General features: G+C 35.1%; 1 protein-coding gene across 1 annotated transcript in view; it reads left to right on the forward strand.

Annotated features, from left to right (window-relative positions):
• Positions 1 to 19,551, forward strand: part of Hen1 (Hen1 methyltransferase) — an 86,207-nt gene that overhangs the window by 13,125 nt on the left and 53,531 nt on the right. Inside the window, exons 2-3 of the mRNA XM_090396522.1 lie at positions 5,827 to 5,972; positions 12,831 to 13,078. Of these exons, the coding sequence (XP_090252648.1) occupies positions 5,850 to 5,972; positions 12,831 to 13,078 (371 nt within the window). The 5' untranslated portion in view covers positions 5,827 to 5,849. The remainder of the gene's footprint in view (positions 1 to 5,826; positions 5,973 to 12,830; positions 13,079 to 19,551) is intronic.

Raw genomic sequence — 19,551 nt, forward strand, 5'->3', positions numbered from 1 at the left:
CTGTATTACATGGACGACATTTTCCTAATTTGGGAGCATGGCCCAGAAAACTTAGACCTTTCTGGATCATTTAAAGAATTTTCATCAAAATATAAACTTCACATCTGAACCAGAAGTTAATGGTGTTTTGGCTTTTCTAGATATAAAACTTAGAGATCAACTGATGGTCTCAAGATTTCTATCTTTAGAAAGCCAACACACACACCGATAGATACCTACATGCTTCGTCTCACCACTATCCCCCTCAAAAATTAGGAATTATTTCCACACTAGCTCATTGGGCAAGATCCTTGTTGTCGGAAGAAGAGGAACTTCAAGAATAACTTAGTTACCTCAAAAGGACTTTCTTAACTAACAGTTACTCTCCTAAAAGTATCTATAATCGTCTTAGTGATCAACATAGTAATGAAGATAACTCAAACCCCACAGCCTACATCTGCTTACCGTATATAAGTTCTCTTTCTCTTAAACTGGCGAAAATCCTGAAGAAATTGAATGTTAAAACATATTTCTCCACCTTTTCAAAACTCTGATCTTGCCTTAGTCAACCTAAAGTAAAATGCAACCTTCTTCAATTCCCAGGAGTATACAAAATCATTTGCAGTTGCAGCAAACCTTATTATGGCCAGACAGAAAAGTCCATCTCTCTCTCTGCCTAGAAGAACACTAAAGTGACATTTCTTACAACAGAACCCATGCTAGTGCCCTATCCAGCCATGTTTTATTCTCTGCCAATACCAATCTTGAAGGATGACAACATCAAATAGACTGGAACTTAACTTCAAACATCCAATGCTCTGATGAATTAGATAGCTATATCTCTGAATCCAAAGAAATAGCTCTCGACCCTACCCATCTAAACAGCAATCTCGGTTATAGCCTACCCGATTCACATAACACTGTAATCCAGTTTTGACATACTCGTGATATCATTCACACGCAAAGTGCTTCACGCCAGAACTAATGCTCGGACTCGATTTCAAACACAACTACTACTTGTTCTAAACTCTGTGTCTGTCTAAAGTACAGTATATTTTTAATATGTTGTTTACTCCCTGGTACCGTATTCACCTGACGAAGTCGGCATTTCTGATGAAACTAGTAGTTAAACTTTATTAAATCTCTTATATTTTTTCTCGGTATTTAAGTCAGTTAATATTTTTAAATATGTCATTAAACCGAGCCAATTACTCTATAAATTATATATATATATATATATATATATATGGAAAGTTTTTTACCTTGGGTGTAAAATACGTTAAAGAAACCAAGAAATTTTATGCTTGGTTACAATCCTTTTCCCAAGTAAGCAAAACAAAGTTTTGCACATACAGTATAATATATTCACGTCTGAGCCTTGTATATAGAGGCTAATGACTTCATATCACTTGCCTTAGTATGTATCCCATTATCCCATAATATAAAGCACCCCCCCCCCCCCCGCTCAGGCCCTTTCCATTATGCATTGCATTATACACGTCTGAAAGGGGGGGGGTGCTTTGCAGTATGGGATACATACTAAGGCAAGTGATATGAAGTCATTAGCCTATATACAAGGCTCAGATGTGAATATATTTCAAGTGTAAAACTTGTTTTGCTTACTTGGGAAAAAGGATTAAAACCAAGTATAAAATATAACATATACCATTTACTTGGTATATGTTAAAGATACCAAGAAATCTTTAACATATATATATATATATATATATGTCAACATTTGTATTTTAAACATGTATGAAACTTTTCTGGTACATATGCTTATTCATTGGTTACTCATAAGTATTATTTTTCAGGAAATAACGACATATACTAAAATATTAATTATTAGAACTTTTATTAATATTTTCCTCTATTTCAACAATGTTATTTTGCCATTATCATGGACCACAAAAAAAAAGATATGTGCATGCAGGCACAAACACTGTACAAATGAGGCTAAAGAAAGGCAACAAAAGTCGTGCCCAGAGTCCTAAATGGCATCCCTTGATGGGATAAATTGGGTGGTCTTGACCATTGGGCTGAAGATCTGAGGATAAGTGCTTCCCAAATTTGGGGCAGTCTCATTCACTCAAATTTATTGAGGTTTGGAAAATTTTTCAGGGCCGAAGCAGACAAATTAGGGTGGACATATCCCATACTGAAATGTCTCTACATAGTTTTCCTGTAAGCACTATACATTAATTCTTCAACTACATCCTTAGGAAATTGTAACTTTTGCCAAAAACATATTGCTGAATTGCAATTTTTGCATTTGCAAAATTTAGCATAAATATAGTACAAATATAAGGGGGACCAAAAAGTAATCAGTTATTTTTAATAGTTCATTTTTAGCCGATTGTATTTTTTTAAATAATACATAAATTATTAATTTTGATTTTTATTTAAATATTAGAATTACTTTTTTATTTAAAAAATCTTTTTTTTTTAAATTTCAGATTATTTTTTTAATATGGCAGACTTTAAAGTTGAAGAGCAGCATTTACATCATTGTATGGTATTTTTGTTTCACCAAGGAAAGAATGCTACTGAGGCTACCAAAATCATTTGCTCAACTTATGGAGACGTATTGAAGGTTAACAAATGTCAGCGATGGTTTAGGAGATTTGCAGAAAAAAATTTTGATCTCTCTGATCGTCCTCGATCTGGAAGACCTCTTACTCTGGATGACGATGCTCTTAAGACTCTCGTTGAATCGGATCCAAAACAAACCATACAAGAATTAGCAGAGAAACTTAATACCCATAAGAGTTGCAAGGTTCTTAAACAGGGTGTATGGGTACTGCATGAACTGTCAGACAACAATAAAGCACAGAGACGGACGATTTGCAATTCATTGTTGACCAGACAACAAAATGACCCCTTTTTTGGAATGAGTCATAACTGGTGACGAAAAATGGGTGCTGTATAAGAATATTAAACGCAAAAAAACAGTGGCTTTCTCCAAATCAAACTCCAATTCCAACACCTAAAGATGGACTTCATCCACAAAAGGTTCTGTTGTGCGTTTGGTGGGATATTCATGGAATTATTCATTACGAACTCATGGAACAAGGTAAGACTATCACAGCAGCCATCTACTGTGAACAATTAGAGCGACTGCATTGTTAATCAAACGTCCTGTGCTTGTCAATCGAAAAGGGATAATTTTGCAGCAAGATAATGCAAAACCACATTCTTGCAGAATGACTCAAGAAAAAGTTAGGCAGTTAGGATGGGAACTTCTACCACATCCTCCATATTCACCGGATATTTCCCCTAGTGACTATCACTTATTCAGGTTCTTAGAACACAGCATAAGAAATAAAACCTTCCGTTCACAAGATGATGTACAAAGGAGTTTGATATCATTTTTTGCCTCCAAAGAAAAAACTTTTTTCAAAAAAGGAATTCTAAACTTAGTAGATTGTTGGAATAAGGTTATAATTAACGATGCCGATTATATAATTGAATAATGTTAATTTGTTCTTTAATAAAATTTATATTAAAAATGTAGTTCAAAAAATTGATTACTTTCCGGTCCCCCTTATAATTTAATTTGTATGAAATTTATAACACATTTTTTCTGTAATATAATTTATTAGTATGCTAGCAATAAATTTATGTCCGCATTTTGCTGTAATCATAAATTTTTTAATATACATGTAAAAATGTAGTTTGTCTTTAGCTTTTGGACACTAGGTGACTGCTTTAATTTTTGGTTGCCACCATCAGTAACATTCTGCTATATCTTATTTGCTTACTCTGTAGTCTAAAAATTTATTTGATTTTTGATTACAGTTAGATTACATATTGAGTGTGAGTTTGTAAGATTCTAAGCTGAAGACAAAGCATATATTGTTCTTATTTCCCCACAAACTTTAATCTTTCCTTTAAATCAGTCATGGCTTAAACTCAATCCAAGACAGATACTCAACTCTTCATTACTCATCACATTCAAGTTCAAATTTTAAGAGATAGTGCACTGACAAAATCAGTCCAATGTGTTATTCACAAACCATTTAATCAAATCAAGAATTCTTATTATACAGCTCTATCCACATTAGCATATTTGCACAACTGAATCACACTTCATAGTTATTTACAAATGTTTCAAAATTAGGTTTAGTTTTCTCACATTTCTGCTCCTAAAGCCTAAATACAATTTAATACATCCAACTAATCAGTCTTATACACATTGAATGTAAAGCACACATTGAGTGAGCTCAACTCAATATTAACTTATGCTACTTCATACAGTATTCTTCTTACTCTTATAATTATGTAGAATTATTTATTTAATTTTAAAGGTTATCCATGAACTTAAATAGTCGGCCTGGCTGGCCGAGTGGTTAGCGTATCCGCTCTCCAGCCAAAAGGCTGCAGGCTCGAATCCTGCTGTGAGCATGGATGTTTGTTAGTGTCTGTGAAAATATCAGTGGTGGTGGCGGTGGTCGGTAGTAGATGGCGTTGGTGTAGTTACAGTCAGTTGGCAGATTGAGCAATGGAAACAGAATTGTAGAGCAGGTGCCTTCCCTCGACGAGTCCTTGACTCCCTGGAGGTGTCAAATAATAATAATAATAATAATGTTAACTTACACAATCAAATTGTAATTATTTATGTTGTCACAATTGACTATGAACAGAGACACACACTTGATGTGAATGGTTCAGAATTATTACATATATAGGTACTTACAATGTGTTGCATTCTTTACAGTACTCTCATTCAGCACAGTCCATTACATGAATCTTTTCTCCTCTTTCTTTATGTTGACTCACTCTTGATCTCCTACCAAACTTCTTTGTCTGGATCATCGATAATTCTGCACCCTCTTGAACCTTCAATTTGGCAATGTGACGCAAATAACTGTACAATGAATGATTCCTATACCGCTGGTATAGGAATCATTCATTGATTCCTATACCAGCACTTTTCTTTCAATGACTGACAGTGGACTTTACATGGTGGCGGACTTACATAAGAGAAAGCAGAACCTAAAGACCTGAGATGCTACTCTTTCAATAAATGGTGGTTGCAGTGTACCCAGGGAAAAGAATACTGAGAACCCTAAGACTTACGATGCCTCTCTTTCAATGACCAACAATGGACTTCACATGGCAGCGGAGCCAGGTAAGAGAAGGCAAAAAACCTAAGATAAAATTCTTCCCTATGCTGAGCTTTTTAAAGGCCCAGACTTTGCGTGCGTGCATGCATGCATGCACGTCTCTTGAAACTTCCATATATGGTCATGGGGTATCTGGATATGATGACATCGCACTTCACGCGTTTTTTGAAATTGGCATATGTGGACATGGATATACATTGATACATAGTGACGTCATATTTCGTGCTGCATCCCAATAGATTAACATAGTCTTGTGATTAAGTTATTACATACAAAAGGATTCATTTTAAGGATACAAACAATGACATTTCTTTAGAAGAAAAAACCTTGTAACAACAAACATGATAAATTATTTATCACATGAGATTTTATGTGTGCATATATGTATTTATTTGTGTGTGTGTGTGTGTGTGTGTGTGTGTGTGTGTGTGTGTGTGTGTGTGTGTGTGTGTGTGTGTGTGTGTGTGTGTGTGTGTGTGTGTGTGTGTGTGTGTGATAAATTAAGTAGGAGATAGGCTACATCTCCGAACTCCTTGATTAGTTTCTATTTCTGCTTCTATATGTTCATTAATATTTATAATTACTGTTATATTGTCAAAAACATTATAATTGCATTTAATTATTTTGGACATCCTCAGTCTTTTATTCCATAATTTTTGTCTATTAATTCTATTTGTCTATTAAATAAACATATGTAGAATTATTTATTTAATTTTTAAAGGTTATCCATGAACTCTAATAAATATGTTAGACCACAGAAAAGAGGAAGAAGTAGAAAAGGCAGGACCAACTTTTGACCCTCCAGTGTACATCCAGAGGTACACTGCTGTCAGGGATATTCTTTATAAACAGCCAAGAATCACCAAGGTATGAAGCAGTTACAGTGTAATTAGTCTATTATTGATAACGTAATTTAAACAGAACAAATTTGCTTTTTTGAAATATTGTATAATGATTTTTAACAAGATTGTCCTCTCCTAACTGGAGGAGGATAGCAAGAACTCTACAGAGTTAAGTTTAAAGAATGTTAGAGAACTTTTTTTGAAGTTACCTTTCAAGGATAAGGAACTGTACAGCAAATGTATGCTGAATTAAAGGCAAGTGATAAATATTTCTCAGAGGTAATTCAGAATCCACTGTGAAAGCTCAGGAAATTGGAAATGCATTTAGACTGCTCAAGTAATATATTCTTCTTTATTTGTAATATATTCCTATTGTTTGTGAGACCTTCTTTTCCATGTCTGATCAGATAGTCGAAATACATATACTAGTGTCCAAAATTGTGGAAACCTTTTAGAAAAAGTGGTATTTTTGAGGTTTGATGGCTCATAACACCACTTTTTTTTGGTGTAATACCATAAAATTATATATCAATGGAAAGATAATTTAATCAAGAATGTAATGCAACAAAGTTTGTTCAATTATCTGTATTCTATGAAATGTTATAGTCAAATAACCAGAAAAAAAGAAGCACACTTCATATCAACCTTGCTTAGGTTGATATGAAGTAGCTTTCCTTCATTTGAATGTAGACAATGAGCATGAGTGTTTAGAGAGCCAATCAGGTGTCATCTTGTTTTGGCAATGAGCCAATAAGGTCACAGTAGGATTCAGCTATTGATGTCATGTATTGAAGCTGAGAGGAGGACATTTGTCAGTGTGTTATGTGATTGCTATCAAGGTGGTTGTTTTTTTTTGTGTTCTTTCATTTAGTGAGCTTGTAAAACGTAATAAAATTAAAGAAATGGTGCAAAGAGTTGACTGGTCACCCAGAAAGTGATGTAAAATAGTACTATTAAGTGAACAAGGCTACAGTTATGAAGAAATGAGAAGAAAAATTGGTGGAAACTTAACCAAAGGTGGCATTTCTAGATTTTTGAAGAGGTATAAGGAGACTCAGTCACTACAAAACCAGACTGGTAAAGGCAGGAAAAGGTGCACAACAGCAAGTGATGATAGAAGAATTGAGATACTGTGCCTACGTGACAGAAAAAAATCATCTGGGTGTATACAAGATGAAACGGCGCAATACAATGTGAAGTTGAGTGCAAGGACTGTTCGGTGCAGACTGCAGGAATTTGGTCTAAATGCTATAATTCCACGAAAAATTCCATTTTTATCTATCAAACAAAGGTTGAAAAGATTAAACTAGGCTAAAACCCATATTAACTGGACAGCAGAACAATGGGACAGTGTTATTTGGAGTGATGATACCAAAATCTCCCTGTTTGGTAGTGATGACATAAAATACATAAGGAGAGGAATCAGAAGATTTGCATCCTGATTGCATTACACCTACTGTGAAACACCCACTTAGTGTTATGATCTGGGGTTGTATGACATCAAACGGTGTGGGCAGAATTTGCCTGATTAATGGGAATATAAATGCCCCAAAAAATATAAATGAAATACTTGAACCCAAATTGAAGCCTTCCCTATGTGATCTTTTCCAAGATAATGAAGCATTTATATTTCAACAGGATTCAGCTCCATGTCATGTTGCTACTGTGTGCAAAAAGTGGTTTCAAGATAATCATATTCCACTGCTGGAATGGCCTGGGAATAGCCCAGAACCTTAACCCAATCGAAAATCTATGGAGCAGACTAAAGAAACTTGTTAGTCAGAAGCAACCCACCAATAAAACCCAATTAATAGAATCAATAATTCAATCTTGGTTTCACATTATAACAACTGCAGAACTATAAAAATTGGTTCACTCCATGGGAAGACGTTGTAAGGCCGTAATTAACTAAAGTGAGAATTTTTGTATATCTCATTTTTTCTGTGTGTTTCACTTTTTCTTCTTTATAACTGCTGTTCTAATAAAAAAATCCTACATAAAAGTTATTGCATTACATTCTTGATTAAATTATCTTTCCATTGATATATAATTTTATGGTATTACTCCAAAAAAAAAGTGGTGTTATGAGCCTCAGAAATACACTTTTTTCAAAAGGTTTCCACAATTTTGGCCACTAGTGTATGTTAAAACAAGTTGCTATATGGCCAAGTGAGGTTACACATGTTGAACTGAATGCTAATTCTATTGACTGAATTATTTTATAATTGTTTCTAAAATCAAAGAAAAGAACGTGTAGCCATAGTATTCAACACAAAATATGAGGCTGATCTTGAATGGCAGTCAGTCTCAAGTAGAGTAATTTGGGCAAATATGAGAATGGAGAACTGGACAATGAGACTTATTTGTGCCTATGGTCCCACAGAAGGTTCTACTAAGGTAGAAGTGGAGAAATTTTTTGAGGCTTTAGAAAAAGCAACTGACACAATGAAAAAGGAAAAGTTGGTCCTTATTGGGCATCTAAATAGCAGAGTAGGAAATGATTGTGAGACATACAAAAATATTTTGGGAAAATTTGGAGAAAAGAGCAAAGCTAATAATAATGGCAAATATCTGTTGGATTTCTGCTCAGGACGTGGACTGGTTATTACTAACACCATGTTCCAACATAAAAATGTGCACAAATTTACATGGAGAGAAGAGGCAAGGAATAAGAAAAGTCTCATTGACTATGTTATTGTTGATAGTGATGTTTTCTCCCTGGTGCAGGACACCAGAGTGCAGAGGATTTGAAATTGGAAGTGAGCACTATTTAGTCTTGAGCAGGATAAAATGGAATTTCACATTGAAAAGAATAACATGTAAGAAAGTTTTAAAGCGAATAAAAGTTGAGCAGCTCTCAGATGTGAACTGTACACTAAAATACACAAAGATTATTGAAGAAAAAATGAAAGAGTTTGAGAACAGGAATCAAACCTTGGAGATTCAGTGGCAAGCCTTGAAGGAAAGCCCTGATTGATTCAGCTAGAGAGGCATGATGATGTTGTCTACAAGGATAGAAAAATTAGAACTCCATGGTAGACATAGGATGTTAAAGGGGCAGTGAAGGAAAAGAAGAAAGCATATCGAAAGTTCCTTGCAAATAAGTCAGCTTGTGCTCTTAGAGAATACAGAGACAAATGCAAGAATGCTAAACACTGTGTAAAACTAGCTAAACAAAAGTCATGGGAGGACTTTGGCAAGAATATAGAAAATAAATATCAAGAAGGTGGCAAAATATTCTGTAGGTCGTTGAAGAAGCTTAGGAATGGAGGAAAGAGTGCTGTAAAAGGAGTTAGAGATAATTAAGGTGACATGAAAACGGGAGAAAAAAGATATCTTTGAAGTATGGAGTAATTACTTTGAAAAACTGCTAAATGAAACAAGCAGTGATGACAGCACTGTGGTAAAAAAACCTGACCAGGCATGCAGTCTGGAATACATATCCATACTTCAAGTAGAAAAAGCCATCAAAGGCTTGAAATGTGGAAAGGCAGCAGGAGTAGATGATATTCGACCAGAAATGCTGAAGTATGGTGGTATAAGAGTCTTACAGTGGCTGCTCTGTATAGTTCAGAAAGCCTGGACAGAGGGACGAATTCTCAATGATTGGAGTAGAGTGCTCATAGTACCCATATATAAAAAGGGAAATAAAACTGAATGTGAGAATTACAGAGGTATTTCCTTACTGAGTGTTCCTGGCAAGATCTATGCAAGTATACTTGAGAAGCGGTTGAGAGGAGTTGTGGAGGAGGGACTTGGTGAGGAGCAGGCTGGATTTAGGCTGAATAGAGCCTGTCAGGATCAGATCTTTACTTTACGACAAACAGTGGAAAAAGCATGGGAATATAACAAAGATCTGTATTTAAGTTTTGTCCATTTGGAAAAGGCATATGACAAGGTGCCAACAGAGAAGCTATTCAATATGCTACAGCTATATGGTATCAATGGGGCATTATATCAAGCAATACTTAGTCTTTATTTGAATTGTAAGTCAGCAGTTAGAATTGAAGGAAGTACAGGAAGATGGTTTAATGTTAAATCTGGTGTGAGACAAGGATGTACATTATCCCCTCTGTTATTCATTATCTATATGGATCACATTATGAAGGAAAGTGGTATTAAACATGATATCAAAATTGGAGATGTTAATGTCAGCTCTTTGCTTTATGCGGATGATGTTATACTTCTAAATAAATCCGCTACAAGTCTGCAAGATTCTCTGACTAAATTGAATAGCTGTTGTAATAGATATGGTATGAAGGTCAGCAATAAAAAGACAAAGACAATGAAAATAGGCAGAATCATTGAAAATGTCAACTGTGTTGTGAATGGAGAACCTGTGGAACAAGTAAAACATTTCAGCTATTTAGGCACGATTTTTACTGAAGATGGTAAATTAAATATAGAAATAGACAACAGAATCAACAAAGCTGGTATAGTGGGAAGTCAATTGAATAAATTCATATGGAATAAGAGAGAAATTAGTCGGAACACTAAATTAGCTGTATACAAGACAGTGTTCAAACCAGTTTTAACTTATGGATCTGAGAGCTGGGTCAGAAGTAAAACACTTGACCAAAGACTAGAGACCACAGATATGAGAGTCCTGAGAAAGATTATAGGCGTGAACAGATGGAATCAACAGCAATATCATATTAAAAACGAGGATATTAGGAAAGAACTTGACATTGTCAGCATCGAGGAATGCGTTAGCGGAGCTAATCTCAGGTGGTATTGTCACTCAAACAGAATGGACGAAGAAAGATTTGCAAGACAAGTGTTCTCTGCCAGGTTGGCAGCAAAACGACCCAGAGGTCGACCAAGATATAGGTGGATTGATACAGTACAAAGTACCTTAGACGATAGGAATATAAGATCTGATAATGTTGGAGTCTTGTCAAGTAACAGACTTGGAGGAAAATTGTGGATAGGAAGGTAGTAATGATGTAATTTTTTTTCATGTAGTACTATCATATCCTGTACACCCCTTGAGGGTACATGGCAGGAATTTGATGATGATGATGATGATGATGATTGTTTCTAAAATTTTAATAGAATATGAGAGTGATTTGTTTGAGTTCATTAATGTTAAATTTTAATATTGGTTATAAAAAAAAAATACAAAAGATAGTAATCACATCTCTTGTATATAAATTAATGGTGTTAAAGTAAATATTTCAAAATAAATTACTCAGCTTCATTATTTAGAGAACAACATATTGGTATTGAAGTCAATGCACTATCACAGGATATGAATCTAGAATAATCTATCCAACAAAAGAGATAAAATTTTATCTATTGTTCTTTTACTCCATGACTGTCTCTAAATATTGGAGGGATGAAAAGGTGGGAATAATTGGAGCAAAGGAAAGGTTCATAAACACTTATTATAATAAAATAAAAAAAGTCTCACTTTAATATAATCATGTAATTGGGTGTGAGAGAGATTAAGGACTATAATATTTTAACAGCAAGAATATGATAATACATTTAACTACTTACTGAATTATAGTCTATATATATTCAACCCTGGAATATTCACCCAGAGGTGAATATTCCAGGTGTGGTGTTCATTCATCCACCGAATAGCAATATCACAGATATTATATTTTTGCATTTATTCCCATTAAAGACTCTCCTAACTGTTTCTGGACTTTGCGTAATTTCTAAAAGTAAACATAATGTATTAATGCTTTATGAAGAGGACACTTTTCAACACATAAACATTGCATCACACCCGGGCTATTAACACATTTGTGTTAATAGCCCGGGTGTGCGTTAAACATATATACACCTTTGAGCCCTTTGAAAAGATGTACAGATGGTGCAGTGGGCCAAATTTTTAGCATTCTAGTAGTTTAAAACTGCTAAAGTATTCAAAGTTATCCTACAGTTAATCGAATTAGACCAATTAAGATGAGCACTGATGTGCTATACACTCTTAAAAGTTTCATACTTTGATAAAAATGCAATCATGTGGTCACACTGATGTAAATTTTGTAATGCTGGTTGCATAAGCTGCAACAGCACACCCAATCAAAATGGGCAAAATGATCTGGCTTTGCTAACCCATCTTAATTGCTGTTTCAGAAAGCAAAGATTGGTTTGATTAATCCATTTGCCATAGAATATTTCTCAGTTGCCAGGAATATTTAGGCTTTTTTATTTTGTCACATCCTATTTTTCAGTATGACTTACATGAATGGCTGCTTTCTCTGAAATAGTATGTTAGTCCAACATTTCTATGTGTATGTTTTAAATGTTGGTTGGCGATTATAAACAACTATAAAAAATTGTTAGAGAATTGATATAGTTTAAGAAAGTCATTTAAATTAAAAAATTTATTATAAGAAATTTGTTACACAGAATTAATTTATATTTCAGGTTGGTTGCTTGGTTGGCTGAATGTAATATAAACAAGTTGTTAGAGAATGGGATTCTCTAAAATGGTTCATGGAAATGTTTTTTTGTTAAAAACCATTTTAACTAAATTTAACTAAAATTTTGTAATAAAAGTTGCAGAACAATCTGTCTTATTAAGATAGATTGCTCTGCAATTTTTTTTCCCTTTTTGCCCATTTTTATGATTATTATTTTGATAAATATGTTCTTTTTATCTTAAATTGAAGAACCAAAATGCAAAATCAAATTTGTCTTCTAATCCATCCACTTCTGATGTTTCACTTTTGACCACTCAAGTTTTTGATAACAGTGAACTTGGTCAGAGGTACATAGGTAAAGGATCCAAATTTTTCCACTTTGCACTGCAGGAAAAAAAAAAAAAAACTTACAGTATCATACTATAGATTACAGAAATCATTATAGTAAAACTGGATTTTGATTATAAGAAATATATGTTACACAGAATTAATCTATCTTTCAGGTTGTAGACTTTGGTTGTGCAGAAGGCAAATTTTTGAAGTATTTAAAGAAGCTTCCATTTGTTGAGGAGATTGCTGCTGTTGATTTTAATTATGCATGTGTGTCTCAAGCTGAATATTGTGCCAGACCATTGGCATGGGACTATATATTTAAGAGGCATTCTCAGCTTGTAATCAAGATCTATGAAGGAAGTGTAGCTGAATGTGATGATCGTCTTAGTGATTTTGATGCTGTTACCTGTATTGAGCTGTAAGTTAATTTTCTTTGACTCTTATTTTTGCATGATGTAATTATTTATATTTACCTTCACTTTGTATTATCCAGTTATTCACTTTGTCTTGTTAACATTTTTGTTTTGCATCTTTGAGAGTGGGCCATTGAGAAGTGTCAGGAGTGACTGACAAAGGAAGTATGCCTATCCACATATGTTATATTCTGTACCTGTCATGCTGATTAACAGTTACAGAATACTATCCTAATACTTTCCCACTTCCTGAATACTTTCTAACCCACTTGCTGAGGTTCAGATTCTGCTATGGGCATGGGTAATTGTGTAAGCCTTTGTGGTAGACAACCATATCCTGGTGTGAGACCTTCCTCTGCATATTAGATGACTGAAGTGACTTGAAAAAGTTCCATGTGTTGTCTTTTAGATTAAGGTTTCCTGATTCTGTAATCCTTAGATCAGTGTTTCCCAAAGTGTGGTCAAGTTTTTAGGGGGTTCATGGCACTTTTTTCCCTTTTATATTTCATCATCGTATTGTGGCAGATAAGTACAGTCTATCCTATAATTAATATTTCAATAACTAAAAACTCAAAAGGAAGTTTCGAGTGCTCAGATAAATGTCCACTAAATGTTTCAAGAACTAATATTCTAGGTGGGTTATGTACAGATCCAGGATGTCTATTCCAAAAAATTTTCTCTTCAATTAGAAAAATCAGGGAATTCATGGAGAATATATGGACCTCTTCCAGGAAATATACTACACTGCAACAGCAACGATCCAACTTCACACAAGTAACAAAATATCAATTGAAAAATGTGTCTCTGACAAGGAGACTCTCTATCACCCAAAATCTTTACAGCAGTCCTTTAAGAAATATTTAATAATATAAACTGGACAAACCTTGGTATAAAAATTAATAACAAAAACTTAGCACACCTAAGATATGCAGATGATATCATAATTTTTGCAAACACTCCAAAAGACCTTAATATAATGATAGAAGACCTATATCATGAAAAGCAGAAAAGTTGGTCTAAAAATAAACAGAGAAAAACTAAAATCATGTTTAATCATTTTGTAACACCAAAAAACATAATAATAGAAAACAATTTCTTTGAAAGAGTCTCTTTCAAAGGATTGAAAAGCATTTTTCAATCCTTTGAAAAATTCTTTTCAATCTTTAAAAAGAAAATTGAAAAGAATTTTTCAAAACAATGATGTCCCACTCTGTTTACAAAGGAAGACATATAACCAGTGTATACTTCCAGTCATCACATATGGTTGTGAAACTTGGTTGCTAACAAAAGCACTGGCAAATAAGCTAACAGCCACTCAAAGAAAAATGGAGAGGTTGATGCTAGGCATCATATTAAAAGATAAGAAGTGAAACACCTAGATAAGAAGCCAGACTCACATCACTGACATCATTCTTTACCATAAGCAACTAAAATGGAAATGGGTCGGACATCTATCCAGAAGAGAAGTCGAGCGATGGACCACCATACTAACGAACTGGATTCCAAAACAAAGGGAAACGAGGCCGAGAACATCCTAAAAGAAGGTGGAGTGATGAACTGTCAAATTTTAAAATTATTATTATTACTATTATTATTGTTGGGAAAAATTGGTCAACCATTGCCAAGAACAGAGAAAGGTGGAAAGAACTGGAGGAGGCCTTTGTCTAGCAGTGGACAGAAAATGGCTGAAAAGAAGATGATGATCAGTTATAGCGTAAAGTTTGGGAAAGATCTCAGTCTTATGGATCATTCATTCATTCCTAAGAATGAATCAATATGGGGACAACTTTCAGCCCTCATCATCAGAGTGGTATTCTGCTTTTTGTAACCCATACATGATCTTGATCCCTTTAACCCCTTTGGCATTAATATATAATTTTGAAGCATGTTGAAAAAATATATAAAAAATTAATAATAAAAAAAATTGAAAAAATCCTTAGTCCATGTATGGTACAAATGTACTATAGATTTATGTAAACATTTCGTGTGTGGGAGCTGTATAAAAATTGAATCGTGTAGTGCTAAAGCCAAGCAGCTTTTGCTTAAAGTTAACAGGAGTTTTTGACAATTAGATATTCAATGCCTTAATGATAGTTCTTCATAATGCATGATTTGGCTATCTCTAACCCCTTGTTGCTTCAGAATTTCTTCTATCAGTTCCAAGGGATTTGACAATTTCAGTTGTTCATTGCTTGGCATGTGATGGGCAATCCTTTTATGGATATCTTCCTTTCTTAGGTCCTAAAGAGCATTGGGTTATTGCTTTGCAAGAGAGTGTGGAATTGTAGTAATTTCTCCAGTTATGAATGTTAGCTTCAAATCACAAGTATCAAATTTATGGCCCACAAGTCTGTTTCCATGTTTTTTCTGTACTAATATTTCATTTCCAATGTGGCATCACAGTGTCTTTTTGAAGACTTTTTACATGCCAATTATAATTAAACTTAACAGTCAATATAATAATCAACTTAATAATCAACACACACTTGTTCACACCCAACAGGTGTGAACAAGTGTGTGTGTGTGTGTGTGTGTGTGTGTGTGTGTGTGTGTGTGTGTGTGTGTGTGTGTGTTGATTATAGCAAGTATTACATGATTGTTCCCTTGCTAACACCTCTCCATGTGAGGCACCTGTTCGTGGGGATCTCCTAGTGATGATACTGCCCCTTTTCATTCTTCCTCTTTTTCTTGGCTTTTCTTCCCTTCTTTTCTCTACTTCTCCTGAGTCTTTTTTTACCTTATCTTATAGACTACCATCACTGGCATCCAATACCTTGCTGCCATTCAGTGTGACCTGTAGACATCCGGAAAGGAGGATCCTGGTAGTCTTACTCTGCTTTGGCAAGATAAGCAGTCCTGGTGGACTAAACTGGATCATTTGGCTAGTGGGCCTGCCTGAAAGGGTCAAGAGTGTTGCAGTAAATCTTCTTCCCTATGATCCAGGGACAGGGACCAAGGCTTGCTGTGGTGCTTGTATAGCATCTGGAGGTGACTCTGGCATTCCACTCCTAATAAGCACAGTCATTGCTTGCTGGATAGTGGGCATCCATGGGTGGCTCCATGATGGGTGGGGAGCTCTTGCACTGAACTTAAAAACCACTCTAGCATAAATCCTTTCATCCTTGATCATTTCAGGTGCTCTAATAAAGGCCCAACCAAGTATTGATATACCTTTTGCTAACAAAATAAGAAAAAAAACACGTGATAACAGTATAAATGTACCAGTTTTTAATCATCCATACCACAGGTGAAAAGTCAGTATGGGAAATGTCATCCTTTTTCATTCAAAAGGATATAGAGGGACTGACAGGTTCTCTCAATTAAACAATTAAACTATGTTTTGATGATGCCTCATAGAAATATCATGTCAACAACATTCTGAAAAAATATTCAGAGCAACATCAATGGGTGGAATACCAATAACAGTTATACCCCATATAACACTCAATTCCTGTAGCGGAGTGATCTGAGAATGGGATCTCCAAGTTGTTCCTGATGAGGAGATATATTTAGAACTGAAAGATTAGGGAATGACAGGTATGATGCTCATCATGATCTATAGAGATGGTCACCTGGTTCCAACCAGAAACATCATCCTTACATTTGATACTCCTACGCTTTCAACATCTGTGAAAGTAGGGTATCTCATTGTCCTGTTCGACAGTACATCCATAATCCACTAAGATGCTTCAAATGCTAGAAATATGGAAATGCTCAAACTGCCTATTGTGGCTCTGCCACCTGTGCCCAATATGATAGTAAAGAACATGATAAATCAGTCTTGCTCTGCAAAAAAAGCTAAATGTGTCAGGGAGACAATCCAGCATACTTCTGTGCATGTCAGAAGTGGGAAAATGAGAAAGAAATACAAAAAATAAGAATGCAAAAAATATATCAGCCACCACCACACCTGCTCTGAGACCATCTAATGCTGAGAACGTAACATTTAAGAAAATTCACCATACCTGAACTTTAGAGATAACAACACCAGACTCTTCCCCAGAAAAATTGAATACTTCAGTATCCACTGAAAGCAACTTGAACTTACCTAGTGACCCTGACACATTCAATGATATATTGGGTTTTTCCAGAGGAAGAGATGGATTCTGGTCGTCCATACTTCCCAAAATCTAATGAGAAATATAAACTCAATAAGAGCAAGTCCTCAACCCCTCGAAATCAGACAATTCTACAAAGCCTAAACAATAGCAAAATTTTAAAATGGAATTATGAGTTTTGCCAGAATTACAGATGGCTCTCTGCATGGTTAATATCATCGATATTCTGGCAAAACTCGCAACAATTCCATTTGCTCCAGCTCCTGCTTCGCCCTGTTTATCACTCCACGCAACCGAGCATCTCCCTCATTGTAGCCAACTCTTCATTCTTTACATCAAGCTATTCTTTCATTCAACATTTTTACTATCTTTTTCAATCATGTCACATTTAATCTCTCTCAATGCTATCTGGCATTACATCACAATTTTCAATCGTATTCTGAATTCCATCCACATCTGCAATCTCAACATGCTTTTGATCCTTGCTCTCATGGCATTTTTGGCATGCTTTCTCACCACTGTTGCTTTCAAACCAAATTCCAGCTGCCTTTCGTATTCGTAATACATACATTTTGCAGACATTGCACTGCACCGAAGACCTTTAGATTAAATTCTTTAAACAATGATGATGACTTGGACGCCATTGTTCTGCTTCTCTTTGGTGCCATGCTACATATGACACGAGATGTTGATGAAAGCATATGTAAGCGATCATTTTCTTCTTATCAGCAGTATGTCTTCACAGGAACCATTGTTAAACCTATGGTTTTATTGTTAAATCTAATTCTTATTTATTTAATTCTCGTTCGGCTGCGCCTTTGTAAATTTCTACGTTTTCTCATTTGAAACTTATCTTAACTTTTACTATACTTCCGACTTATCGTCAGTTACTTTACCCCTATCTTGTGGTCGCAAATAGTAAGGCTCGTGTGCAGGACGTCGAGAACAAAGAAAGTATCTCGAGCTGGAGCCAATCTCTTTGTCTGATTTACTGGTGTTTATTCTAATTTAAATTTTGGAAAATTTGTTTGTTAGTCAGCTGCGCTGCCAAAATTCTAGGATAAGAGGAGTATCTCCCTCCAAAGAATAGAACACCCAGTATGACACACAGCTCCTTCCTTTCCAACTTATCTCTATACCAAATTACAAATATTTCTTACTCTGCAGTCTTGGTAATATCTAGTTTAAGACACATTAGTTCGATTTTATGAGTAGTGCATTGGACTTAGGGATCAGGCAAATTATTTTGACAAGAAAACAATTTATTCATCATTAAGAAACAAATACACAAATGACACATAATTTGACTTAAATCTAATATGTACGCTATATCTAACAACTCAACATAAGTTATACGATCATTTCTCACAATCATCTAAATCTCAGCAGGACTACTTGTCTAGAAATTTACCCCCCCTTTCTTAACTTTACATATAATCAGATCGTCAACATATAAAATTTCAGCCTTAAGGAATGACTACAACAATTAAATACAAGTAGATTCATGATACAATTCAGCTAGGCTTTCTCTTACATAGAGTAAATTAATTCAATTGTTAGCTCAAGGCCTAAAGTCCTGCAACTCTAATTTTAAAACAATTCCATCAATTCAAACCACCGTCACGATCCAAGTTTCTTTCTGACTAAATAATGGAAATTTCTTGCTTTTCATGAAGTCTGGTCTTCTATAGCTGATTATCTCTTCTTTTTCCCATTAGACCTCGTCACTGTACCTGAACATCCTTTTCGGAATTTACAAGACTTCTTTCTTGTTATCGGTGGACAATATAATTCCTACGGCTTGGAAGTTCGGCAACTGGTTCCTCCTAATACGACGTGCTTTAGTTGCATTGTTCTTCTGGCCTTTGCTTTATGAATACAGGTCTCCGAATAGGATAATGATTCATCACCTACGATTCTAGTGAAGCTCAGTTGCCATTAACGACCATTGTACTTTCTTCCAAACTCCTTGGCTTACGGCGACCTTGATACCGTCATGAGTCTGAACTCTCTCTTCGGAACTCCACGTGTCTTCCTGCTCTATGAACAGAAACTCCACTCTGGAACGTACTCTAACTCCCAGGAACAGACTAAACCAAGCAAGTCCCATCTCAACACAGCAAACTGCTATTTATATGGTTCCGATGACTTTTATTTTTCTTACATTGTAGTCCCTTGGGTACCCTGATGTTCTGCACCCATCACTCTCGTCGATCGGTGCATTTAGATGGGAAACCCCCATGTAATGTCGACCTTTGCATTTGCAGTGGCCTCAGGTCATGACTTAATCCCTTAATCTGTCTGGAATTTTTGTTGACTAGAGGTATACTTAGACACAATTTACCTTATGTAATTTCCTTTGTTCTTACAGAAAACTTGATATTACAATATTCAATAATTCAAGAAAAAACATTATTTCC

Source organism: Typopeltis vanoorti, chromosome 8 (genome assembly GCF_054136105.1).
Source record: "Typopeltis vanoorti isolate ZY-2024b chromosome 8, IOZ_Tvanoo_1.0, whole genome shotgun sequence".
Lineage (NCBI taxonomy): Eukaryota > Metazoa > Arthropoda > Arachnida > Uropygi > Thelyphonidae > Typopeltis > Typopeltis vanoorti.